We start from the raw sequence: 27,225 nt of genomic DNA, 5'->3' as shown, positions 1-27,225 counted from the left end.
TCAGGTTACATATGCTAATATAGCACATATGAGCTTCATTCTGTGAGCAGATTCATGTACTATTTCATTATTCTGGGTGTACATAAAGCTAATGGAATTACTTGCACATGGATTTTACTGGGGCTCTGCATAACTATGATATTTATGCTATCACCCAATATAGAACAGAAATAGGTCCTGTCACAAGTTCATGGTTGCTTCTGGATCTTAGGAAGCGAAAAGCTGGGGGTTGTGTCTGAAACATCCCATGTTACCATAAATAATAAGGAACAAAAATGCAAAAGCTATATTAAGATGAGTTAAGATTTAATAAATATATGAAGGCAAGAAAATTCTAAGTGACAATCACATTAATATTTGTGCAGTTCTTTAAGAAGTAAAACAATATATTATAAAGAATATTTATTCCATTCAATAAGTATGTAGCCAGTGATTTTAGTTTATTATCCATTTGTTGTGTGATGTTATGATTAATCAATATGTTATATCATATAGATTCACTGTATGTTAACTAGAGTTAATTTGTAGGATTAGAGAAGTATAAGATTGATCCATACTTAGAGGAATCATTAGATATAAGTAAGACAAGCTGAAATGCAAGAACCTGTAGGCTGAGGCCTGCAAGATTTTAGCTTAGCCATTTTAGGCCTTGGAGACAAGAAATGCTGACAAGTAAATGACCAAGGAATAACCCAACGCCCTAAATTTATGGGAAAAGAGGTACCAACTGGTAATAATGCGAAAATCTAGCCCAACAAGGGTGGGCAAACTATGGCCCGCAGCCTGCATCCAGTCCATCAGACATTTTAATCTGGTGCTTGAGCTCCCGCTGAGGAGTGGGGTGTGGGACTTGCTCCGCTCCACGTGGCTCCTAGAAGCAGCAGCATGTCTGCCCTCTGGCTCCTACATGTACGGGCAGTCAGAGAGCTCCGCACGCTGCCCCCGCAGCTCCCATTGGCTGGGAATCACAGCCAATGAGAGCTGCAGAGGTGGTGCCTGACACACCCTCCTGCACCGCAAACTGCTCAACCCCAGACCCACCCCAGAGCCTGCACCCCCAGCTGGAGCCCTCACTGCCGCCCCTCCCCTGCACCACGACTCCCTACCCCAGCCTGGAGCTCCCTCCCACACCCTGAACTCATTTCTGGCCCCACCGCAGAGCCCACACACCCCCAGCCAGAGCCCTAACCCCCTCCTGCATCCTAACCCCAATTCTGTGAGTTTTCATGGCCCACCATACAATTTCCATACCCAGATGTGGCCCTCAGGCCAAAAAGTCTGCCCACCCTGGACTAGCCAGAAGATTAAATTTTAAATTATAAAATGCTGTAATAGTAAATCTGGTCTCCAACATGCATCTTAGCCACAGGATACAGGTGGTACATCAGTGCTAATGAGAACCTACACAGCCTATAAAATTCGGGTTTCCTCATGTTTCTAGGGGACACAGAACAATAAGAAAGAGAGGGCTGACACTTTCATGTACATGCGCAGAATGTAGGTATAGACAGAATCACATTATAAAAAAGGTGCCCACAGCGGGAAAACTGAACTTCCTATGGGAAACCTCCAGGAGAGACCATCCCCATACTGATGATCAATCCATGGGAGAGACATCAGACTAACACCATGTAGGATGATGTGAGTATGTCTATAGTTATAACTGGTCCAAGGATATATTTAGGAATTTTATATGCTGTGACATTTATAACTTTGTTGGCAACTTTAATAAAACTGTTAAAAGATAGTGGATCTTGTTCTTGTGATTGTATGTGTTACTGGTCTATGGTTTCGTGTGTTCCTATGGACTCTAGATCTAGAGCAAACAGAGATAACTCTATTGGGTTTGAGAGTGTAGCCACCAGAGCCAAATCCACTGTAGTATAATTAACATTAAATAAAATAAAAGGCTACAAGTATTACTGCTGTTACTACATTACATTGCCTCAATATCTAGCTTTTTCTGGACCAGAGTAACTTACCTGTCCTGTGTCAGTGACAGCCAGGCAGTGAAGTGCACCTACAGCCACATGTACAATCTTCTTCCCTCTCAGCCCTTCCACAACCTGTGGCTTTCGCACATGAACATCAGTGCCATGACCTAGCCTGAAGTAATCCCCCTTGCCCCTGGAACAGACAAGGAAGTAAATGTAAAATTTCCGGCAATTATATTATTCCAAACATTGCAATCCTTTGCCATTACACCTTTGCCAATTGAAATCCTTTATATATCCAAAGGGAAAGCGCACGTAACAGCAATGCAAATTTCTTGACAATGATCTTGGAAAGACTTATCTCAGAGGGTAGCGAAAAATCTACAATTTTTCATACATTGGGCTCAATACTAAAAATGTACCATTTATTATTATTTTGGGGGACATATTGTGGTGGCATAAAATTCATTCTTTCTGTTTTGAAATATCTTACTATTATAAATTTACTTATACTCAAAAATGACTTGTATTTTTTTAACTCAGTAAAATCACTACCCAGCTTACAATTTATATAAACACAGGACCTGCACTGTGACAACTACTCACATGAGTAAAACTGCACATGTGCTTAACTATTTACATAACTGAGGCTTCAGACAAGCCTCAAACACAGCTTACTTTTATTACCAACATATGAAATTTTCCTCAACTGTCTGAGAGACACCATTAACATTGCACTACTCGGTCTATTTTATGGCAATACCTCAAGATATTACCAACAGTATCAACTGAGCAGAAAAAAAATGAAGAGTGTTGGTTAGAGGTAACAATTCTCATATTCCCCATTGTATTTTGTAACAGAGATCAGTCTCTGTTGGAAATCAAGTATCTCCAAAAGTCCTTAGTTTAATAGTAATTTCCAGATAAAAACTATGTTACAACTGAATACATATCGGTATCATAAGAATAAAAAAAAATTACTTGGGTGTTCTAATTACCCCCAAAACAAGTACTACAAACCTAGGAAATTCAGAGTTAAACTTAAAAGAAATCCAAGCATGTTAGGTATGCTGAGGCACACAAACAAACTTAACTTTGCCTAGCAGTGATGTCATGCAATAATCACATGTTATGATTATTAAATATTTTAGTGTTTGTCGTCCCAATTTAGATTTAACTTATTTTTGAAGAAATTTGATTTTCCTTCCCCTGCCCCCGAACTCTTTGCAGTGTCGATACAGGGCAGGGCTAATGGAAGGAAAAATGGTGGCCCACGGGCAGCTTGGCTTCCCACACATTGAGAGCAATAGGGGACAGCGGTCATTCTGAAGGACATCTTTACTAAAGGCACTGTTAGCTTCACTCTCATCACGAACAACAGGAGATAACCATTTGAAAAGACAGCAGATTGTTGTGGAATTCACTATAGAAAAATATTATTCATCAGCCTGTGCTGAAGAAGAAACATTAGTTTATGAAGAATAAAGACAATCCTAAAGTTAAGTTTCTTCAAATATAGCCTGTACATAAGAATTCAATTTAACCAAACTGGATGTTTGAAGACCCTGTGTTGTTCTGTTACTGAGATCATGAGTTTCATGAATTATCTTTAATAAATTTGTACTTTAACTAACAACCAATTCACTTGTAAGTTCTCAGATGGGAAATTCTCATTCTATACTCAAAGAGTATTCTAATATTGAGGAGAATATGCTGTATTCTCTACACATAAAGTGGATGAATCCCTGATTCAAGTGGAAAAACTAATCCCTAACAATGGAATCACAACCAATCATTCTGTAATTAGAGAACATATATAGGATGCAGCAGTGCACTTGCTTTAACATAAGAACCAGAGGAACTGAGCTATATTATTTCATAGACATATATATATATATATGGCCCTACTTGAACTGTGGGATGATTGTCAAAAAATTGCAGCTGAATTGCGAACAAGCCATGGAAAATTGTGGAAAAGAATAATGGACCTTATTATTTTCGGTAATAAGGTCCATTATCACTCTTCCATGATTTTCCACTGTTGGCCACCCAGAGCTGAGAAGGGGAGCTGCGGCCCTCAGCCCTGGGGTGGCCAGGACTCCCCACTGTTAGCCTCACACCCAGTAGGGCTCCCGCTATCAAAACTGCATTGGAAGTCAAATACTGTGGAATCCACAATTTCCACAATATTGCAAGTTAAGTAGGGCCTCAACTATATAAAGATTTTCTTTTATCACAATAATCTTTATTTCTGTTTATTTTTATTGCACTAAAACCTATACACCACAACCAGGCAAGGGTCCCAGTTATGACAGGCACTCTATAAAGATTTAGTAAATGACAGTACCTTCCCCAAAGAGCTTACACTTTAACAGACAAAATATAACAGGTGAGTGCACAAATAAGTGTGCAGGGGGAGGGAGGTGGTGGTGGAAACAATAGGATGTTTTAGAATAAATTAAACATGTGCACAAAGCACAGATGTAATAAGCCAGTCTGTAGTAATCAACACAATTCAAATGCCTTGACATTTTTTGTAAATATTTCTTAGCAACCTTGACATACCAGGTCCACACCACTCCAGATTTGGTAAGTGCCAAAGAGAACTGAGCCCCACACTCAATCTGGCACACACTCTGGCCATTTAGTCTTTCAATGTTCTGAGGAATGTTGCATCCTTCACTTCCTCCTCGGCCCAGTTTTCCAAAGTCACCATCTCCCCAGGAAAACACCAAACCTAGTAACACCAATCAAACAGTATGTCAGACTATGATCACAATATTCCCATATGCTATGAAGTTGCTAAAGAAAGATACTCCTACCTTCATCTGTCAAAGCCAGAGTCTGAGCATCTCTGCTTCCACAAGCAACTTGAATGACTCTGTGACCAAGAAGCACTTTAACCTACAACACACAGAAAAGTAAGCATGCTGCCTCAAACACATTAAGCGTATTTTAAAGTTTCACAGTAATTTCGAAGTAATTTGTGACTTGTTTTGTTCTTTATACATCCAAGCTCACATTACACACTGTTTTGGGATTTTTAGCTTTATTTCTCCCTTTATTTTCTCTTCTTGTACATATACATACATAGACACTACCACAATCAGGAAACACCACTTGTACTTACCATCTTCGGTTTGAGTTGTGTAGTATTGTCTCCATGACCCAGCCTGCCATATTCTCCAAGGCCCCATGTGTACAGTTCACCACTAGATGTGATGGCAGCACTGTGAGAACTGCCACAAGCAATATCACGGATACGCTTGGTTTTCAATGCTTCTATCAGTCTTGGTTTATCACAATTCCTAAAGATAGAATAAAAGGATTTATCACCTTCTTTTGTGATGTCATGCAATATATTTCATGCCCAACCCTCCAGTATCTCATGTATATTAAACACCTGAATGGCAAAACTGCCCTAATGCTAATATATAAGACTCCAATGTTTCACTTTATGTCATGGATTTAATTTATTTTTCTATTTATCTTAAAGGTATAATTGTTCAAGTCAATTTAGAACAAAAATGTAGGTCTGGTAAAAAAAATAAACTTTTATAAACCTGAAAACATATTTTCATTTTCCACTATTTTTAATGTAAAAAGCGACAAAGAGTCCGGTGGCACCTTATAGACTAACAGATGTATTGGAGCATAAGCTTTCGTGGGTGAATACCCACTTCATCAGACGCATGCCACAAGACTCTGTCGCTTTTTACAGATCCAGACTAACACGGCTATCCCTCTGATACTATTTTTAATGTAGTTCAACTGAACATTCCTTTTTTAAGAAATGTTATGTAACACAAACACACTGCAGTATCCTGATAATGAAGAACCAGAAAGATAAACAGATTAAAGATAAGATTGAGAAAAATCTGTTTTCCTTGCTAAAAAGGGTTTGAAATTTATGAAAAACTTTCAGGAGAAAAATCTACACCCTAGCTCAAAAAAAGCACGCCAACCGTCAAAAGAAACAGATAGAATTACAAAACCCCTTGGCAACTTTAAAGACATCATACTTAGATTACAAAATTAATAATACAATAATGACTTAACTAGATGGTATGGTGTGGGTTGTTGGTATCAAATACAATGTTGGTACTTTTGTTTTATTGCTTCAATAAAATATCTTTTTTCACACAAGTAGCTTAGCTTGAGTGAGCTATCAAATACTCAGCTTCTAATTCAGCTTCTGCCAGAAAACATTTCTAGCTAACAGATATTTGGAAATACTAGATTTACAGATTAATGGTGCACCAAACTTCTTTTTATTTATGGCCTGTCTACAGTATACCACAGTGTAGTATCAGAGTCCACTATACTGCTCTGCAATTCTAAAGCATCTTCCATCAGGAATCTCAAGTAGCATAAAAGTTTTAATACATCACAACAGCCTACCTGATCCTGAGACACTAGGGCTACTAATGCGAGTTTGAATTATAATTGCCATATGATAGAGAAAGGGCTTGACATGAGACATAGCTCTCAGTCAGTTAAGGCAGCACCAATTCACCATGGAAAAAGCACTTTTAGCTTTATTTGTTTTATCAACCATTCAAAAAACATTAGTGGGCCTCTTACCTAGAAACTGAGGTGAAAATCGTAAAGAACTTCTAGAGCGCATGAGTGTAACCTTATCAGGCTATGGCAGGCATCTCAACACCCTCACCACCACCCAGTGCAAATTGGCAACCAATATTCCTGCTGCCTCTCACGTAACTTTTCAATAATGAATATACAAAAGAGACCCAATTAAACACTGACCTTGCCCATTAAGAGAAATCTTTTTTTAAAAAGCTATAATTTTAACTTGAGTATCCCTTTAAAACTACTGAAATTGCAATAAAAGCTTAGTTTGCAACATACAAAACTGATATATGTATTGCAGAAGAATCTTTTTGTAACTATTCTTTATTTATAATATATGTAATACTGTCACTGCTTGCTAACAATGATTCAATATAATTTGTTTGAAATATTTCCTATTTCAAGGTACTAATAGAAATTATATCCTTACATTCTGCTGAAGTGGCCAAGTTTTCCATCGTCTCCTTCGCCCCATGAAAATACCTTCCCATCAACAGTTAAAGCCATAGCATGCCGGCCACCTGCAAAGGTTTAAACTGCAAGTTTCAAACAGCAAAGATTTATTTCTTCGCCCTCCAGTATGGAAGACCAGAATGTGCACAGAGTCAACAGGCCAACAGAAGTTAAGCAAAAGCCAAGAAACATCCCATTAGTGCTTCAACTTAATATAGTGCTACGCTCTCCACCCCATAACTCTTTACTTTAATATATTCAAAACCATTAATTTTCACATGGTCCACTGAGAAGGTGAAATAGCTTATTTTATAACTTTTTAAATAAAAGTATCCAGGATGAACATTTTCCCTCAGTGGAAACAAATCACTTAAGTAACTATTTTCGAAATGAAAGAGTTAGCTAACGTTTTTTAAAAGAAAAATATTTCCACTGGATTGACCCAAAAATTACACTATGAAAAATCAGAAATTATTCTGAATTTAACTTTTAGAAAGATACCACAACTTTATAGGTCAAAAAAATTAAGAGACTAAATTCACAGATTTCTATGGCCAGACGGGATCACCAGATCATCTAGTCTAACCTCCTTTACGCAGGCCATAGAATTTCAGCCAGTACTCCTATATTACAGGCTCTGTTCCAGGGGTCGGCAACCTTTCAGAAGTGGTGTGCCGAGTCTTAATTTATTCACTCTAATTTAAGGTTTCACGTGCCAGTAATACATTAACATTTTTAGAAGGTCTCTTTCTATAAGTCTATAATATATAACTAAACTATTGTTGTATGTAAAGTAAATAAGGTTTTTTAAATGTTTAAGAAGCTTTATTTAAATTAAAATGCAGAGCACCCCGGACCGGTGGCCAGGACCCAGGCAGTGTGAGTGCCACTGAAAATCAGCTCACGTGCCGCCTTTGGTACATGTGCCATAGATTGCCTACTTCTGCTCTATTCTATATCCTCTGCACTTGAACCATACAGTGCACAAGAGTCTACTTTCACTTTTAAGCTTAAATACATAATGTTTATGTTCCCATGGAGAAATGTAAAGAGTCAATACCTGAGTGAACAGCCACCTTCTTCACTACATAATTACTGAGAGCTGTAATCTGTCGGGGAATAGGCACAGTTCCACTGGACAGGCCTAAACCAAGTCTTCCATTAGTGGCTTCTCCACAGGCATATACTTTGCCCTCTACAGTTACTAAAAGAAAAAAGGTTTTAAATTTCCATTAATAAAAAATTCACAAATAAGAATTTATTCCTACCTCTTAGAAAATAATTTTACTTTTTATTTTGGGGCTGGGAGGGATGGGAGGGTCTGAAATGCAGAAACCTTGCACAGAGTTATCCTACCTGCAAAAAGGCTTTTGGATCCACCAGCTACCTGTACTACATTCAAGGCAGAAAGCGTTTCAGAGAATGAAGGAACCTTGATCTAGAGTGTTTGGAGAAGAGAGAGATTATTGCATAAAATCAGATTTAAAAGTCTGTTACTTATAAAAGGCAACCAGTTCTTTGCAGTGAAGTTCTAGTAGGATAAACTGATTTATCTAATTTAATTAACCAGTGGTTAATAAAATTTTATTGATTAGCTTTTCAGTGGCACTCACTACGCCATTATCTGGACACCTCACAGATAACCAATTAGTTAATTAACTGAAACAGATCAAGTGCTTAAAGCAAGGGATGAGTGTGTTATATAAAACGGAGATAAATAAGTAACCACCACAAGGAAAAGGTGCAGTAGGATGTACAAATTGGTTTTTTTTTAAACTATAATTTTCTTAGGTAAACAAACTCTAGTCAGAGTCGCAATAAATTACAACCCAAGCAAGTTGGTTAAAATGTCAATCAGCATATCAGAAATCAACATATATGAGCACATTGGCAGAATTTATTTTCTCTGTATCCTTTAAATTGCAGTTAATTCAAAAGTAAAGTTCCATAACAATATGGATTAGCTATAATCAGAAAAACAGTGACAAAGTAACCTATACTCCCCTTCATTACAATTAGGTCTTTTGTCAGGCTGACTTTATATAAACAAAGGCTGATACTTTTTCAAGTGTTCATCATTAACATATATTAAAGTTAGGCATATCTTATTATATTACTAAAGTAAATATTTATTTACTGATATGCAGCTAAAAAAATATTGTGTTACTAAAAAACTTCTCTATTACAATTAGTGAAAAAAAATTCTGAAGGATAATTGATAAAACATAATGAAAGGTTGAGGGTTTGCATTTGGTTTTTGTTATGGCAGCTTATCCTTACCAAAAAAAAAAAAAAAAAAAAGATGCTGTTTACTTTTAAAAGGTTTCTGGCTTCTGAAACTTTAATGTTTTTACATTTTATTTTCCTACTAATTTTGCCCTTCTCTAGGGCTTGACCCAAAGCCCACTGAAGTCAAACAGAAGAATCCCATTGACTTCAAGGGCAACTGGAATCAGGATCCAACTGGGGAAAAAAATCATTTCTCCCCCAAATTATATTTCTAAATTGACAAGTTAATGTATCTGTGCACTGGCATCAGTGTCAACTATAATATGAGTAACTCTGAAAACCGCATTTGTTATTAACTGCTTGCTTTGGAATGGACAGAGAATATAATACTTTTGTAGATTTTTACAATCCTATATGAACCTCTGCAAACAAACAAGTAGATCAATTTTTTTATTCTTATTTTAAAATAGGAGCGTTCCTTTTACTCAATTGAATTTTTAAGTAAATGACATCTTAAAATGATTAAATAGGTTACACATTTCTTACGTTAAACCATACTGCAGACTCCTCAAAAAAACCAAACAGGTGTGTAAAGGGAGAACATGAGTGCCAGGTTGAGAAGATGCACTTACTTGAAACTTCCTCTCAAATAATTTTTCTCATTAAAATGGATTATACTTGTAAGGGTCAGGAATTCATTTTCTTTCTTTGGATCACTGAACCAGCACCATTGTAAAATTGTGAAAGTCTCCTGGTGTAGAAATAATTTGTAATGACCTACAAACTAAGCACCTCTGCAACAGGTATTCCCCTATGGTACACAATTGCAAGTTATTGACTACTACGATATTTCAGAGTTAAAAGCATAATCTTCTACCCTTTGAAAGCTGGAGTTTGTAGTGAGAAGTTACCTGCTTCAAGAAGGCAGCTGCTAAAAAATCAAACTGGAACTGAAAAATGTAATTTTAAGATCCAATTTCTCTATCTGCCAGTGACAGACATTTGAATGCTTTCTTAGCCCTGGAAAGTCATTATGTCTAGTCCTGGAGAAGTTTGATAATGAACCTTAAAAACTTTGAATTCAGTGTCTGGCTTATGTACTTCATCAGAGATTTTTTGTTTTACACAAACACTTTTTCAACGAAGACGATACCTTGGAACCCTTTAGTCCTCCCAACTGATCTTTGTCATTCAGCCCCCAAACAAAAACTTTGGTTCTTATAGTAGCTGCTGATTCCAGCCCTGCCATCTTCTTCCTAACAAGACTGGGTACATTGAGAAAAATAGAAAAATGTCAGTTCCACAGCCTATATACTGTGACATTTGATAAAATATAAAACACAAGTCAAGGTTTAACAATCTATTTTACATTTTAAAATGTAAATATCCTCTCTTTGTGAACTTAAACTCAGCATAGCTTCACAGTTGTGATTTTCTGTGACCATGTTAACTTTTTACCTGTTATTAAAACATTTCTTTTTATAGTTTGCACAGTGAAAGTCCTTTAAAAGCACAAGAGACCCACAGAACTGCAAGATTCTACATTGTATACTGGACATATCATACAGTTAAAGCCAATACTCATAAGTAGGAGTTTTAGCTGTTTTTAACAAATCAAAGCATTTTTCAGCATGAGGCGGCAAAATAAAAAATGATGAAACAATTGTTATCACTGTATATACACAGGAAAGACAAAAGGTATGCAACAACTAATGTCTTAACTATAAAACTCATTGAAACTAGAGCCTGTTTTTTTTTTTCTCTAGTACACAATAAAATAATTCAGTCGTTTGAGTTGCACAGCCAGTGCTGACATTCTTCTAGATTAAGGTTAAGATAGCAAGTTTATTTTTTCTTCCAGTTCCCTACCTCCCAGTGTTGGCTTTATCATCATCCTCTTCCTCATTATCGGAAGCAAGGAAAGGGACTGCAGCCAAATCTTCATCCTCTGCCCGGATACGCCCTAGTATGCTCAGACCATGTATTTTGCAATCTATTCCAGAGCTTCTGCACTGCTTTATAGCAATCTCAATATACCTGTGATACTGAAGAAGAAAGATGTAATTGCAATCTTTTGGGTCTATAAGTTTATGGAACATGGAGGATTTAAGATTTTTGCATTGCTGAGTTCCGTCTGTTTTAGAAGTTGATTCTGTAAGATAAATCAAAGGTCCTATTTTTCTGCCCTATTTAGGTATCAATTTAACTGATATGGATGTTCTCAGCAGACTGGAAGTTTGGGAATTTCTGGGAATGATGATCTCACCTCCAATCTACCACTAAGATTGTGCCCTTCTTGCAGTAACTGGCCACAGTCCAGATGTGTCTCCCTAGGCTGAGGAATAGCCACTCCACTTCTGCCACCCAGCAGATGAACTTCCAACCACACCGTTGAAAAAAACCTGGTACACGTATTGTTTGCTTGGTTCTGAGGCATTTGCTTTTAAACTGAAAACCTACAATTTCACTGGTGTTTACTAGTAAGACTAATAATTGTACACATGTACAGTGATTATGCAAAAGCCAATGACATGGTTACTTATAAGCACCAACATATTGGGAAAACAAAAAATCAAATATAATAATGTAATAACCAAAGGTACACATGGACCCTTCTGACAGCAATATACATTTCCAGTTTGACCATCTGAGAGCTTCTCCTCAAACAGTATTCACTTACCTCTATACAATCACTAAGAAGAGGCACTGTGGTGTCCGCAGGGTTAATGTTGATTGTCTTTAGCTCTATAAGGTTATTTAAAGAATTCCCACCTGTAGAACATTGAAATAAACTGATTTTAAAGGCCATGTACCAACAACACACTTAAATACCACTCCTATCTGAACACTTTACCAAGTTAAATAATCAATATAGGAGGAGGAGGAGGAGGAGGAGAAGTGTGTTTAAAAAACCCCTACAGTTGAGTACAGTTAAATTTCACGTACCTGAAACCACAACAAGAGAGGGCATGTAGCTGCTGTCTGCAGGATCAACTATCATCTTCAGTCTGTGGACAACTACATCAGGGAAAATCTCTAAACGAATCCAGTGCTAGAAAATAAGTGGTCACACATTCAATGAAAATCCCCTTGACCACAAAATAAAAATAGTTATCTTACTGTTATTTATCATCTATATTGCCAGTCCTTTACTATAATTCACAAGAATTACAAACAATTGAGAAGAATAAATCTTAGCAAACTTAAAAATCAGTATATTTAGAGGGGAACACATACATCTAAATATACTTTAGACGAACTGTATTTGTAACATTGAGATGACAGGTAGTGCATAAAAAAAAAAAAACATTACAAGATGCACTACAAGCCTTTTTAAAAAAAAAAAAAAAAAAAAACTGTGTGCCAGAGTTGGCATAACATTCAGAAGTATGGCTCAAGCTTGCCTTTCCTTGTGAGCCAGAAGACTGCCAACATTGTTCACTGCCATCAATCAAACGTGAAGCCTGATTCACAGAAGACGACACATTCAAATTCTTAACAATTCGTGACCAGTCATCCAGTAGCATTCCTCGCTGACTGCTATGATGTCTCTTCAGCTGTTTTCCAGAACGCCCACAAAATACGGGAGACTGACCTATTTAGTTCAAAAAGTTATACTATAAACCATGTATTGTTAAAGAAAATTACATTTCATAACAAAAAAAAATAAAATAAAATACTATGACAAGAGCAAACATTCAAATCAGACTTCAAAATAAATACATAGTTATCAGATAGACTATTTAGCCCAAAACGTATTTGGAAGTGAAGCATGAGGATTTGGTCATGTTACTGCCATTAAAACGACAACTTGAAGTGTAGTTCTTTTAAAAATGAATTAAAAATAGTTTCAAGCACTACACATATCCATGAGTCCTCATGCCCATTTTTGTGGTAGTCACATTTTCTTTTCTTTTCCCCCCCCCCAATCTTCTCTGGTGCTGTATGTATGTTGTATGTCTGACTGTCACAAGGTGAACCCAAGTACAGGCCACTGAGGTGCCACTGAGGTCCCACCGAGGTGCAAACTTCACCAATGGAAGAAAGGATCTGAGAATCCCCTTCAAAATTCTGGTTGTTGTAGGGTGCATGAAGATTGTACAGTTATCCACTGGAGTATCAAAAGCACTGTCTGCTGCTAAATGAACTCACAGGGAACTGAACAAAAACCCAAAGACTTATGGGTAAGTAGATACTCTAAGATAGCAATGATTCCAGTGGAGTCCAGAGACAAATTGCTTTTTGATGAGTCCAAGCAGAGAAATGCTTCCATTTAGGTGAGTAACAGATTCTTGTAGACTTCTACTTTGGTTAAGGATGAATTGCACCCTCCTGGAACACAAGCCTTCTATCTCCAATACCCATCCAAACACCAGGCTCTGAACTGCAGCTGTCCTGGACTAGAGTGTGTGGCCTTGCCCCTGTGTTGCATTAGAAGGTCTGGCAACATGGGGATGTTCTTGGACGGTCACACTGAGAGCTTCAACAAATCCACAAATCAGAACTGTTTTGGCCAGCTGGGTGCAATCACAACGACTCCAGCTCTGTCTCGGAGGAATTTCTGTACAACCAAAGGAATTGGAGGGAGGCACGCCCCAAGCGACTCTTCCATAACATCAGAAGGGTATCTCCCAACGAGTCTTTGCCCAGGGCTGCTGTGGATCAGTACTGAAAGTTTTCTGTTCATCTGTGAGGCAAGAAGGTCCCAGGCTGGCATTCCCCATTGAGCGAAGACATTGTTGAGAACCAAAACCGTGAATAACGTATTTGTGACTTGGGTAAAAGTGTCTGCTCAGGTAGATTTTGCATCCCTGGTAAGTATGCAGCTGATAGGATTATGCGATGTTTGATCCACCAATCCCAGAGGATGACTGCCTCTATGCCAGAGATGGGCAAACTACAGCCCTCAGGCCACATCCAGCCCGCAGGACCGTCCTGCCCGGCCCCTGAGCTCCCGGCCGGGGAGGCTAGCCCCCGGCCCCTCCCCTACTGTCCACCCTCCCCTGCAGCCTCAGCTCGCCGCTCTGCCAGCATTCTGGGCAGCGAGCGCCTGCCGGGCAGCACGGCTGCGTGGCTGGCTACGGCCGGATAGTGCAACTGCCAGTCCTGCAGCTCTGAGCGGCATGGTAAGGGGGCAGGGAGTGGGGGGGTTGGATGAGGGGCAGGAGGTCCAGGGGGGCAGTCAGGGGACAGGGAGCAGTTGGATGGGGCAGAAGTTCTGGGGGGAGGGTGCAGTCAGGGGATGGGGAACGGGGGGGTTGGATAGGTGTAGGAGTCCCGGGGGCCCTGTCAAGGGGCGGGGGTCTGGATAGGGGTTGGGGCAGTCAGGAGACAGGGACCAGGGGGGTTGGATAAGGGGTGGGATCCTGGGGGGGGCAGTCAGGGGATAAGGAGCGGGTGGGGGGGTTGAATGGGTCGGAAGTTCTGAGGGGGGGCAGTCAGAGGGCAAGAAGTTGGAGGAGGCAGATAGGGGGCAGGGGCCAGGCTGTTTGGGGCGGCACAGCCTTCCCTACCCAGCCCTCCATACAGTTTTGCAACCCCGATGTGGCCCTCGGGACAAAAAGTTTGCCCACCCCTGCTCTATGCACACAAAAAGAGAGATCTTGTTCTCCCTTGCTTGTTTATATTAATCACTATTGCCATATTGTCCACATTATCCGAACATGTTTGGACTGGATGAGTGGGAGGAAGGCACTGCAGGCCCCACACACTGCCCTGCGTTCTAGTAAGCTGATGTGTAGTCTGGACCCCCAGAATCCAGACACCTTGTGACATATGATTGCCCATGCGCACACCACAACCCAGTGGAAGGCACCAGTAACGATGGTTGCGTCAGTTGCTGGTGTGAGAAAAGGAAGGCCTTACGTCAGTCTCTCTCAACTGGTTCCCCCTAGGAGAACTAGTTCAGGAAAGTCAGATCACTCTGGGGACCTTGTCTTTTAATGAGCCACCTGTCCTTTCGTGTGCATTGGACATTAGTGATTATCAGCAGAGAATCTGCTTTAGCCACCTCCACATCCACACTAGGCCTGGAAATGTGAAGGAGGGAAAAATCATATGTCATTAAACATTAAGGTCTGGCTGATCTGAGAATCTTCAACACTTCAGAAATGGGTGGGAGGAAGGAGAAAGGCAAAGTCAAACGGTACAAGATCAGAGAAACTGGGGGTAGGGGGCAGAAGAAAAATCTAAAGAAAAGAACTCATTGTAGATCGTAATTAATCAGGAACAGAGGAGCTCAGAACTGCTCTGGGTGCCTATTCCTGCTTCAGAAGCAAAATATTTTAGTGGATTACCAGCAGATTGGTCACTGGGAGGGGTGTCCTTATTTCTCAGACTTCTGAATAGTCTCCAGGCCATGCAGAGGAATAACCTCCACCCATTTTCAAGGTCACAATCTTGTTCTAGAGCAATTAAGGGCTGAGCTGGCATGCTCCTTTTGAAGAGGAGCTGCAAAAAACCTAGGTGCACTATCTTCATCTGATGGCATGAAGGAGCTATAAATGTGTTTGGATTGGCAGTGGAGGGCAGTAAGATAAAGTCATCATTTCATTTTATTCCCACTCTTGTTGCAAACTCAATTCTGACTAACAGGGAGTAACTGTCACTTAACACTACTTTAAATATCATTTAGCACACAAATATGAGCCATTTAAAAATTTTTACTCAAGAGCCTATCAAAATTAATCATGCAGAATTACCCTCAGAAAAGCTTAAAGGGGCATTCTGATGCATTCAGTATTGAACTGCAACATAAGGTCCTAATTTGTACTAAACAATTCATTTCCTAGTAAGCTAGTTACAAGGTTAAACTGCTTAATCTAATAAAATTAAGCCTAAAAACATGATTTCAAGAGGTATTTAATGCATTTTAAATTAATGTCAGCAATTTCTAGTTCTGAAATATACCTGGTTCATTTATTCTGCCGAAAGTATGCCGGGTGTTATGCTTTCTGGTTTTGAAACAGGTTTCACAAAAGTCAAAGTCATCACAGTTTCTACATTTGAACCTAGGCCCATTGATAGGAAACATCTGACAGCCATCACACCTGATTTTAACAAAGAGACAATTAATATGTTGATCTGAAAAAATTATAAGATAGAATATATTGTTACACAGATTCTCATGGCACAGAATTTATCGTAACAGCATTCATAAATGAAGATGTTTCTTTATTCCTTCCCTCCACAGTCCCTTCAGCTTGTGGACAAAACTGCACACAGTTTTTTATTATACTTATCTAAGAAATTTCAATTAGGATAGTAAAGTTATAGGGCAAGTGGTTCAAGAAATGATAAAAATGAAAACTAACTTACGTGACCCCTGGATGAATGCTGGGGACCAATTCCATTTCTGACAATAAACCAGTCCAGTGAGACTGCTGAGGGAAGTCTACGATGACATCTTTTCCATTGGCACTAAAAGCTGTGACAAAACATGCAGAGACAGATAATTTTGTGAAAATATCTAAAAAATTAATTAGAAATGGCTACAGTCTACTAGCCAAAATTGCTTTTTATAAGCGATTCCTTCTAGGAGGTTAGGATTTATTTCAGAATGCATCTTTATTCCAATGGAATCATCTGTCTAGTCAAAGTAATCAAAAAATAAAAATCATTTAAATGTTTTGCCAGTTTTTACTTATTTAACATGTGCACTGTGGCCTAGCTTTGTTCCTTCACGGCATTATTTGAAACAATATTTGCATTACCTATTTTTCCTAATGCACACATTAACTTGCACAGTTTAGAAATTTTATGAGCTTCTCAAAGAATATCAGGAAAGAAACAATACAACTATGCGTGGAAAGATTAAATTTATATCAATAAATGTCAATTTCACTGTACACATACAAACCAGCAAAAAAAATTATTTCCGTCAATCAAAATATACTGATAGGCAAAGAAAGAAAAATACTGCTTGAGAACTTAAGAGTTAGATTGAAGGATATTTACTTTGTATATTTTGACATGATGTTGACAATTTGTGTTTTAATTGTTATAAAACTAACATTTTAAATTTCAAAATCTACTCTCATTAAATATTTGTCTGACCCTCCCAAAATTTCCCACAACTGAAAACTTGATAAAAATAGAAAAAAAATGCTTAAATTTATAAACTTTGCCACAACTGTCTGGTAGGTAACAAAGATTAAGCCTGGCAAATGGTGTCATGTATGCATGAGGCCAAGTGGCTGAGGAGGGAAAGAGAAATTCTGATTGATGTTCCGGGTCTGAAAGTGACTTGATGTATCAGAGCACTTGGGGCCTGAAACCTCTTGCTGTGCTTGAGTCCAACGTCTCATGGATGTCAATGTGAATTTTTCATGATTGATCCAGACACCTGCAGAAGGCTGAGCAGAACACTGGTTACCCACTGGACTTTCTCATAGGAATTGCCTGTCAGATGCCAGTTGTTCCACACCCTCATGAATTCTGGCGGGGAAAAGAGCAGCAGATGCTGCAATTGGCAGAAATATGAGCCTCACCCAGGCAATAAAGGCAACATTGATATTCATTATTCACCAAAAAGGAGTGAGGGCAGTTTTTGAATCTCAGGACCCTGGGCATAATTCAAGACTTCTCAGGGGAAAAAGTCCCCAGGTGGGGAAGAAAATGTGGCAAAGCACTATCTAACTATACTATGTTAGACTATACTATAAAGACTACTAAAACTACAAAAAAAAAAAAACTAACTATATACAATATCTTACAGCAATGACAGTATAAAAAGGGAGCCAAAGACACCAAAGATTCTGACTCAACCCATAAAGCAATAAGAAGGAACTGGAGACGCACTGGACTGCACCACCTTTTATGCCCTCGGTTTAGAGCACAAGGAGAGCTACGTTGCATGTGCAAGCCAACAGATGCTGGTTGCAAAAAATTCTGGACTCAGGCACATGGGGCACATGTGTATCCCTGTGGAATACACACAGGGACCATCACTCAAAGAACTCTGAAGCAGATGAAGAAACAGATAGAAAAATGTGTATAGTTGTGTTTATTATTTAGTCTAGATCTGTGTATTGCTAATGAGGCTAAGTAAAGAATAATGGTGTTTAGAATCCTGTGCAAAATCTACCTGTGTATTTCATAGATTTCATAGATTATAGGACTGGAAGGGACCTCGAGAGGTCATCGAGTCCAGTCCCCTGCCCGCATGGCAGGACCAAATACTGTCTAGACCATCCCTGATAGACATTTATTTATGTGTCTGTTGGCTTTCATTGTCACATGCCCATGAAGAATTAAATTGTAAACCCTGAGCACCCACATGACATGAGTTCTGGCTGTGTCTTCTAAAGCTCTGAGGAGTCAGCACAGGTCCCAAGGGCTAGGTAGCTGGACTACAGGATCTCGTTTCTTATAAGAGGTGCTAGACAAAGCTGCACCTTGAGAGAGCGTGCCTTCAGACCCCAGCCAGGGGCAGTGCCTTGACTCTGTTCAGGCTCAAGAGGCTTCAAGAGCGCACAGGTCCTACTGAGGTGGTCTCCAAACACAACAGCCTAGTGAGTGTCCATAGCTGGGGAAGCTCTACTAGAGCTGGGTGTGAGACACCACCACACACCAGTTCTAATGTGTAGAAGTACCTTTGAGAAAGCAGATCAAAGTATTAACAAAAAGGGGACAGAAGAGCATTTGTGTTTCCAGCTCACACTGGGCAACAACAACAAAATATAGTCTCTTTGATCATTATACAGTCTTCCGCAGGGCAACATCAGCTGTTGCTGTGCCAAAAGTTTCTCTTCCTTTCATTTTATAAAGCAAGAATAATATCCATATAGTTTAAAATGTGTAATTTTTTTTTTCATTTTTGGAAGTCTACATTACCTTTTACAACCCCCACGCTCCTGTGAGTAACAGATCCCCATTTGTATTTGGGTGTAGTAACTGAGGTTTTCACATGCACTTTGTCACCAATCTTAATGTGAGAAGGAGAACTCTGTGGTGGGAATCCTAGAAGTTTAAAAAATAAGCACATGTTATTTTTTAAGCTTGCATTCTCCTTTGACATACTGTACAGATACTTACAAGACCAGTGGTCCTCAAACTGTGGGACGCACCCTCCAAATGTTCATGGGGGAGGCGGTTGAAATACGGCGGGGCCAAGGCCAGCCCCCACGGGGATCGGGGAAGGAGTGCCACACAGCCCTGCTCTGCTGCCAGACCAGCTCAGACCCCAGCCACAGTTCCATATCACCCCCGGCCCAGCTTCGTTCCCAGCCACAACTCCACTCCAACCCCAGCGAAAACCCAGCTCCGGACCCAGCCATAGCTCCACTCCCACCCCCTGCTCTGCCCCCAGGCCAGTGCTGCCTCTAGCTTCAGCTCCTTCCCCATACCCAGTTCTGCTCCTCACTCCACCTTCAGCCCAAGCTGCTTTGCTGAGCCAACTGTGCAGTAATGGAGTGAGGGCATGGACAGATTCCATTGCTGGTAAGAGGAGGCGCAACAGGAAAAGTTTGGGCACCCCTGTACTAAACAGCAGTTAATGAATATTCAACTCACCTACAAGCTCAACGTGGATATATCTGACCCAGTAAGTGCCACCCTTTTGTTGCCAATCACATTGCACATTGAGGTCATGTAGTCCATCTCGATCCAATTTAATAACTTTACCTACATCTCCTTCACAAACTTCCTCATAGGTCCTGCAGCATCTAACCATCATCCCCACCTAGACAAAACAAGATAATAAAATCCCATAAAGCCTGCAGTTAAAGGAGCGCTTAGGGGAAAGTAACATTCCACACAGCTTTAACCACCATGCTTACCTGAATGTTCTCTCGCACATACACAGCATAATCATCATTACTTAAGAAATCAGCTCGTTTCTTGTAAGTTTGGCTCTCTGTAACAACAGCACCACTAGACTGTAAAAGAACACACGCAACAAAGAGTGAAGTTTTAAAAGTGTGTAGTTGCTTTCAGTGGAGAGAAATAAGCACATTGCAGGGATTGTGAAGATAAAGAACAAGGAAACAGGATAACTCTGTGATTCAACTCACTAAAGGGCTAGCATTTATGGTCTGCTGCACTTGAGACTATGGCTTAGTACTCAGAATCACTGGGCAAGCGGAGTAATAGCAAGTTTCCAGGCCTCCTGAAGCAAGCCAAAGAGTTACTATTACAAAAACTGCTCAAAAAACAAAACGGGGGGAGGGGAACAGCAAACAAATCTTTTTAATTTAAGCCACCTACTCAACCTAGATGATATATCTACATTTTTTTCTCCATACGTTTTTCCTGTGAAGAAATGGTGGGTGAAATTTTGGTGACATTGTTTATTGGTTTTACTCTGAGATTATAAATATGCTTAGTATTGTAAACACTGTAATGTGCAGTTAACAGAACCAAAGTTAACAAATGGGGTCACTACTCTTTTCAGGGAATTCTCTCTTTCAAGATCTGAAGGTGTCATCTAAAGAAAATATGGCAGGAAAGACTTTCATTTTCAGTGACAATTCAAGACAAGTTATTGTTGTTTCAGCACTAAGAGTAAATTTTCTAAATGGCACATTAAAGGCAAATGTATAGAATTATAAACTTGCTCAGGTTATCAATTTGGATAATTTACCACTAAATTCAGGTCTTTTCTTCCCAAATAGTATGCATCCTTTCCTATTGTGATTATGAAATCAATCACAAGCCAGTACATCTTAGACTCGGGAATCTGAGGAAACCAAGAATACTGCAGATATTCCTCTTGACTGCTATTTACTGCTATAACTTCTGATACACATATTTAGGTTTCCTGAAAGCATACAGAAAAATAGTGCAATTCATATTCAGAACTGCGATGGGTGACACTGTTAGTTTGATAAGCCACTTTATGGTCTTTGCCTTTGAAAGTATAGTTTTTATAAACAAAAAAATTAAGTGATTTCACTTGTGGCTTTCAGTGCCATACAAGTCATGCTTTGAGTAGCCAAAGTATCATACTTTTATTTTTCAAATCACTGGGGTAGGAGAAGGAGAGACACTTTAAAAATGTCTAAATTTCAAATTCAGTCAAGGTTGATGTAGTTCCCAAAATAGGCTAAACTGAATGTTTGCAATCATTCCTGAAGCTTGAACTATCCGACACATTGGTGACACTGAAAAGCTTGTTAATGCACTAGCAAAGTGTGTTGTCTACTGTAAAAATTCACAGGTGTAGTCTCCTATAAGAAATATCTGACCAGTAATTATGGTCTACAGTTCAGTATTGAAGAAAAAAGCCAAGTGAAATGCTATAGATGCAGGTCTTTCAAAACTTAAAACTGTTGATGAACAGATTTGATGGGGGTAGCATGACACCCTTACGCTATCCAAATTTGTAAGTAAAGGATATAATTACACATCTTGAAATCTATGTAGCATATCATTAAATCAATTTTTGAATGACTGTAAATACTAACGACAGGACAAGCAGCCTCAGCTTCTTCCACATCTTCTACCATCTCCTCATCTGAATACTCATCAGACACAGTATCAGCATCTGAGAGATCAGTAATCTGGACATCAGGGTGATCCAACAGCCAACCAACCAAGGCTTCCACTCCTAGCAGAGAAAACAATGAGCCATCCAAATTAATATGGGCTTCTTTGGCATGTCACACAGAGGTTTAAATTCTCCATATTAGTATCATTTTAGTCTGTTAATTTCATGGTAATTATGTAAAATACCTGGTAATCCAGAAGCACTTCCAGAGGTCCCTGAGAGCGACTTCAGTGCAAATTCAATATTTTTCCTAGGAAATCCCATTTCCATAAGCTGAACTACAATAGGGAGGGGTGGAATGGGAGATTGCTTGCGTTTCTTCACTTTTGCAGGTCGGATATGCTGCACTGTGACGGGTGTTGTGGCCTCACTGGAGCTACAGTCTTCAAACAGTGGAGTGGAAGGATGAGTGGACTCCACAGCTAGGTACTGGCACACTGCCAAAGCAGCAGCCTAAATGAAGACAAGTAAACACACACTGAAATCTATGTAGAACTAGCAATCTACATGTACTGTACACCAGTAAATGTTCAGCTTCATTTACAGAATCTTTGAAAAATGAGAAGAGTAGAAAATAATAGTCATCAATAGGAATTTGAATTAGAGTGCTCAGTAGAAAGTTTTAAATGAGGAAAAAACACGGATTGTACCTCAAGCTCTTGTTTGTCAAATATTGCTTTCACAGGCGATGGCTGGGTAGCAGCTGTCAGAAGCTGCTGTAAGAGGATCATGGGAGGTTGAGGTCCTTCAGGAGACATATCTCCTATGTCAGGGGATGCAACTGCTCCATCCTCTGAAATAAACAAGTGAGTTTTAGTCAATAAAATTACAATTAATATAAGGTAAATTACGCTGAGTTAAAGTGCCTTGTGGATCAAATGTACAAAGGAATGATGTCCACCACATTCCATCTCAAATTTTGGTGTGCATTTAGAAGGAAGCATGTGCAGTACAGCATATTTCCTGAACACAAGCCTCAAAGGAGCTAAACTTCTAGTCAAACACTTACTTTACTACCATATCTAGAGCTAGTCTGGTAGAAGCCACTTGGCATAGTGGACATCCACTATTAAGCTTGAATTCTTATCTTACAAGACCTGCCATTATTACAAAAGGAAGTATACTACGCTCTTGGAAAACACTTGGTATAGTTCTTGAGTTACCTCTCCCTCTGACTGATGGGGAGAGCATGTTTGATAGGCTCTGGATGTAGGGTGACCAGACGTCCCGATTTTATCAGGACTGTCCCAATATTTACTTGTTTGTCCCGCGTCCCGACCAATGTTCAGTCGGGACGCGAATTGTCCCCGATATTTTGCCTTCCATGCGAGGCACATATTTTGCCCTCCGTGCCCTTCTGCCCCCCCCGACTCCGCCCCCTCACTGCCCCATTGGATCCCTCCCCACCTTCCCACCCTTACCCCGCCCTCTCACTGCCCCATTGGATCCCTCCCCAAGTCCCCGCCCTAGCCCCGCTCTTCCCCAAGCACACCGCATTCCTCCTCGTCACCCCTCCCTCCCAGGCTTGCACTAATCAGGTGTCCTGCGGCGCAAGCCCTGGAGGGAGCGGGAAGAAGCAGGACGTGGCATCCAGCTCAGGTGAGGGGGAGCGAAGGCAAGCTGGTGCGGGGGGAGGCGTGGCGTGGAGCTGCCGGTTGGTGCTCAGCCCCTACCAATTTTTTCTATGCTCCGGCTTTTTTTTTTTTTTGCTTTTGGCTTTTGTTCTTTCCTCCACCGCTGGCTCTTGGGTTTTTTTTTTTTTTTTTTTTGCACCGCTGGCACCCGATATTTCACATCTCTTATCTGGTCACCCTATCTGGATGGAGCCCTCTCTCTCCTTAGCAAGAGGGAGAGTCATTAAAAGAATATTCTATGACCTCAGAGATCACCACTCCTCCAAAAGAGTCATTTTGACTGACTGGGTTTGGATTCTGTACTTTTGAAGGACATTCTCCCGTCGTTCCAGTAGTAGAAGCAAGCAATGAAATATATACTGACTCAACATTTGGTGCCCAAGACCAGTAATAGCTGATATGCTCTCAAACCAGAAAAGACTAGAAATAAATATTAAATAAAACAGAGATGTCCCAGCATTCCATTTTCCCCCATACTACTAATATAGCACTTGTTTCTAGCTCTGACGAGTTAGAGGATATCAAATTTTAAAATGACATCAATCTGATCATCTTGCCTTTTCCAACATTCAGTTGAGTTTCAACATGATTTTAGCAGATGCTAGCACAGGAGCCATAGAACCAGCAATCGTTACTTTATACAATCAGAGAAAACTTTATGCCTCCTGAAAGCAGGGTTTTAAAGTATTAATCTTCATTTTTTTGTAACTACTGAACCATCAGTTGCTAAAAAAATCAGTTAAGCAAAGTGAAAGCAAGATGATAATTAGAATTTTGTGATAAAGCTGGTTACCTAATTTATTAACACCTGTTCATTTCTTATTGGTTACTGAATGTTAACATTTGTAAAACCTCAGCAGTTGCACAAAATACAGTAGAACCTCAGTTACAAATGCCTCAGGAATGGAGGTTGTTCATAACTCTGAACAGTTCATAACTCTGAACAAAATGTTATGGTTGTTCTTTTAAAAGTTTACAAGTGAACTTTGACTTAATATCACTGAGATTTTATTATGCAGAAGAAAAATGCTGCTTTTAACTATCTTAGTTTGAACTAAACAAGTTCCTACCTTGTCAAATCTTTTTTTTTTTTTTAAACTCCCCCCACTTTTTTTTTTTTTTTAGTAGTTTACATTTAACACAGTACTGTACTGTATTTGCTGCTTCTTTTTTTTTTGGTTATTGCTGCTGCCTATTTGCGTACCTCCGGTTCCAAATGAGGTGTGTGGTTGACCTGTCAGTTTGCAACTCTGGTGTTTGTAACTCTGAGGTTCAACTGTATATGTAAGTTTAAAATTTTAGAGTGTATCTCTCCATTGTGTTCCATATCCTAGTGACTTAAGAAGGGGCATCTGGTGATGACTTGAGCAGTTCTCATCCACATGTTTAAGAGGAGCCGAATGAATTAAAGTGCAATAGACATTAGACTTCCTTTTCTCCACCATCCCCCAAGACCACTATTTTCTGCACTTAATTTCAACCCGCAGCATGTAGCTCCTCTTGAAGTAGAAAGAGGAACTGCTTAAGACATCAATCACCACTTTGAAAATGACAGAAGGAGCCATAACAAGAGGTACAAATGTGTTTTATTTAAATTTTGGGGTAGCATTGAGAAGCGTTTACAAGTTAGTATTCAAACAACAATATTAAAGAGTCATATTAAATATGTAAGAGTCATAAGTTAGGTGATCAACACTTTAGTGTCCAAAATCTATGCCTGCCTAATGAGGCATCTTTAAGAAACAAACTAGTAGTTTTTAAACTGCAATATGTGTTTTAACTGTGTATATTTCTTACTGATAAGATTTGATTTGGGGGGGGGGGGTTATGTTGCTTTGAATGTTGTATCTAGAAACAGGATAACACTTTCAGGACCAGGAAATATTTTCAAAAACTATTTCTAAATTATCATCTCTGAGTCTTTGAGGCCAAAAGCCTGAGTTCTGTCCTCAGACCACAACATGCAAGGTACATACTCATCAAGTATACTTGCTGAATAACATCACACAATCCGTAACCACACATATTAGTTACATTTTAAACTAGAGAGGACATTGAAGATGACATTTTATTTTGAAGACTAATAATCAGCAAGAGGTTAAATATTGCAAAGCATGTGGCTGACAGGATAACAAATGCATCTTGTTACAATAAAAAGCTGTACCTGTGGGAATCGATCCAGCCTCTTGTACAGCTGGTTGAGATAAGATCTGCCTTAATTTATCCTGGTGAGATAGCAGAGCTCGACCTGCTTTCAATATGTACAGTTTTAACTGTTGGCATCTCAGCAGATCCAAATCCACTTGACCTATCAAAAACATTAAATGCCCATTAGCCAGAAAGCAATAGTATTCAAAGTAACATAAGCAAACATTTATTTTTACAATCTGATGATCCCATCACAAAAATACATTTTTAGTACTGACAGTCATGAATGGTAAGCTCAAACAAGATGAAAGGACTAAAATATAAAAAGTTCAAGTGCATCATTATAAGAAACCCACACTGGACCTACTCCAGATGTCAATACTAAGACAGTGCCTCCCAGCTGTCATGCAGTTGGTGGACTTCAGGTCTGTCTAGATGAACAGTTAGTGGGTGGCACTCTAGGGTGCTATTCTACAGCGCACTAACGTACTGTGCACCAACACTTTTTGTATAGGCGCCGCAACCATGCACTGATGTACGGCCAATGTACAGTAGGAAACTTTTAGTGCACAGTAGCGGGATCCACACACACAGCTGGTGAACGGCACGCTATCGTGTATTTACTCCACAGCTTGACATGCACTGAGTCACACACACAGTTTAAAATGCAACAGATTAGAGCAGACTAGATAGATATCAGGTGCATCAACTATTTTCAGACAATTCAATACACGACAAAGACTCCAGCCTCAAACTACACTTACATCATAGACAGCAGCCATTCTTCCAGCCAAGATATCAACTGGATTCCCTCTACAGCGCATCAATGCACTTCCTTGCATACTTGCATGTGTTTCTCCAACATACAACTCTTACTACCACTTACCCCAAAGTGGAGCATGTGCCTTCATATATCGCTTCCTACTCAATGCTGACCATGTAGAAAACAACTTTCCACAGAACTTCTGTACCTTCCTAATATCTATTTAATGTTTACAATATTTTCCAGAGAAGGGTAACATATGACGGACAGGAAACTGTACCTGAAAGACCCTGGTTGGGAGACTTCATTCTGTGTTTTTCTACTTTACTTCCGGCCAAGTTTACCAGCTGAGCCCAGACAGATAACATGGGTTCAGTGAATGGCAAGTTGTTCACATTAAAAGCCACCACTGGAAGCTAAAAGAACCAAAAAGTTACGCATTTTTCAAATCTTTAGAAATGCATAAAAACTTATGGATTGTTTATATTTTAAGAGGATAACTAGTGTTTATTTAATTACTCTTGAACTGGAACAACTGAAGAGGACTTCTGTCTCTAAAAACACTCAGAAAATAAAGGAGCTGCTAGGACTGTAGTCATATGTAGAGGGATCTGAGCATCACTGTCAGAAAGGAAAAGCAGATAACATGAGCATCAACTGCAACCCCTGCAACAGATTGGGGCTTTAAGTGCACGGGAGCCTTTTATGCTGTGACTTCACAGGGCAAAAAAGGGTGTGTTAACTCAAGGTAAAATCCTAATGAAGACAAGGCAGTTTCTAGTTTTCACACCAATTAGCTGAGACTATGGTATATCCTAGCCTTTAACTCAACTTGCTTATTAACATGAAAAAGGACAGTTACCCGTTCCGTAACTGGCTTTCTTCGGTGTGCGTGCTCGCCATGTGCACCGGGGCCGGACGTTTTTCCCTTAGCAGTACCCGTACTGGGGGAGCACCGCTGCGACTCCTGGAGAGACGCCTGTATAT

General features: G+C 39.6%; 1 protein-coding gene across 2 annotated transcripts in view; it reads right to left on the bottom strand.

The window, feature by feature from the left end:
• HERC2 (HECT and RLD domain containing E3 ubiquitin protein ligase 2) overlaps window positions 1-27,225 on the bottom strand; it is a 211,145-nt gene that overhangs the window by 50,930 nt on the left and 132,990 nt on the right. For both annotated transcript variants that reach the window (XM_054009114.1, XM_054009124.1), the window contains exons 43-64: window positions 26,519-26,654; window positions 25,492-25,635; window positions 22,344-22,486; window positions 21,879-22,146; window positions 21,611-21,753; window positions 19,985-20,083; window positions 19,719-19,887; window positions 19,041-19,166; window positions 16,524-16,632; window positions 16,116-16,255; window positions 12,611-12,801; window positions 12,153-12,258; window positions 11,887-11,978; window positions 11,076-11,251; window positions 10,360-10,471; window positions 8,334-8,415; window positions 8,038-8,181; window positions 6,955-7,045; window positions 5,065-5,242; window positions 4,757-4,838; window positions 4,500-4,671; window positions 1,983-2,127 (exon numbers count right to left, since the gene is read on the bottom strand). In XM_054009114.1, coding sequence (XP_053865089.1) covers window positions 1,983-2,127; window positions 4,500-4,671; window positions 4,757-4,838; window positions 5,065-5,242; window positions 6,955-7,045; window positions 8,038-8,181; window positions 8,334-8,415; window positions 10,360-10,471; window positions 11,076-11,251; window positions 11,887-11,978; window positions 12,153-12,258; window positions 12,611-12,801; window positions 16,116-16,255; window positions 16,524-16,632; window positions 19,041-19,166; window positions 19,719-19,887; window positions 19,985-20,083; window positions 21,611-21,753; window positions 21,879-22,146; window positions 22,344-22,486; window positions 25,492-25,635; window positions 26,519-26,654 — 3,048 coding nt within the window. The remainder of the gene's footprint in view (window positions 1-1,982; window positions 2,128-4,499; window positions 4,672-4,756; window positions 4,839-5,064; window positions 5,243-6,954; window positions 7,046-8,037; window positions 8,182-8,333; window positions 8,416-10,359; window positions 10,472-11,075; window positions 11,252-11,886; window positions 11,979-12,152; window positions 12,259-12,610; window positions 12,802-16,115; window positions 16,256-16,523; window positions 16,633-19,040; window positions 19,167-19,718; window positions 19,888-19,984; window positions 20,084-21,610; window positions 21,754-21,878; window positions 22,147-22,343; window positions 22,487-25,491; window positions 25,636-26,518; window positions 26,655-27,225) is intronic.

The sequence above is a fragment of the Malaclemys terrapin genome, chromosome 1 (assembly GCF_027887155.1).
Source record: "Malaclemys terrapin pileata isolate rMalTer1 chromosome 1, rMalTer1.hap1, whole genome shotgun sequence".
NCBI lineage: Eukaryota > Metazoa > Chordata > Testudines > Emydidae > Malaclemys > Malaclemys terrapin.
Note: the sequence above shows the minus strand (reverse complement) of the source record. Positions and strands in the feature narration are given on the sequence as shown.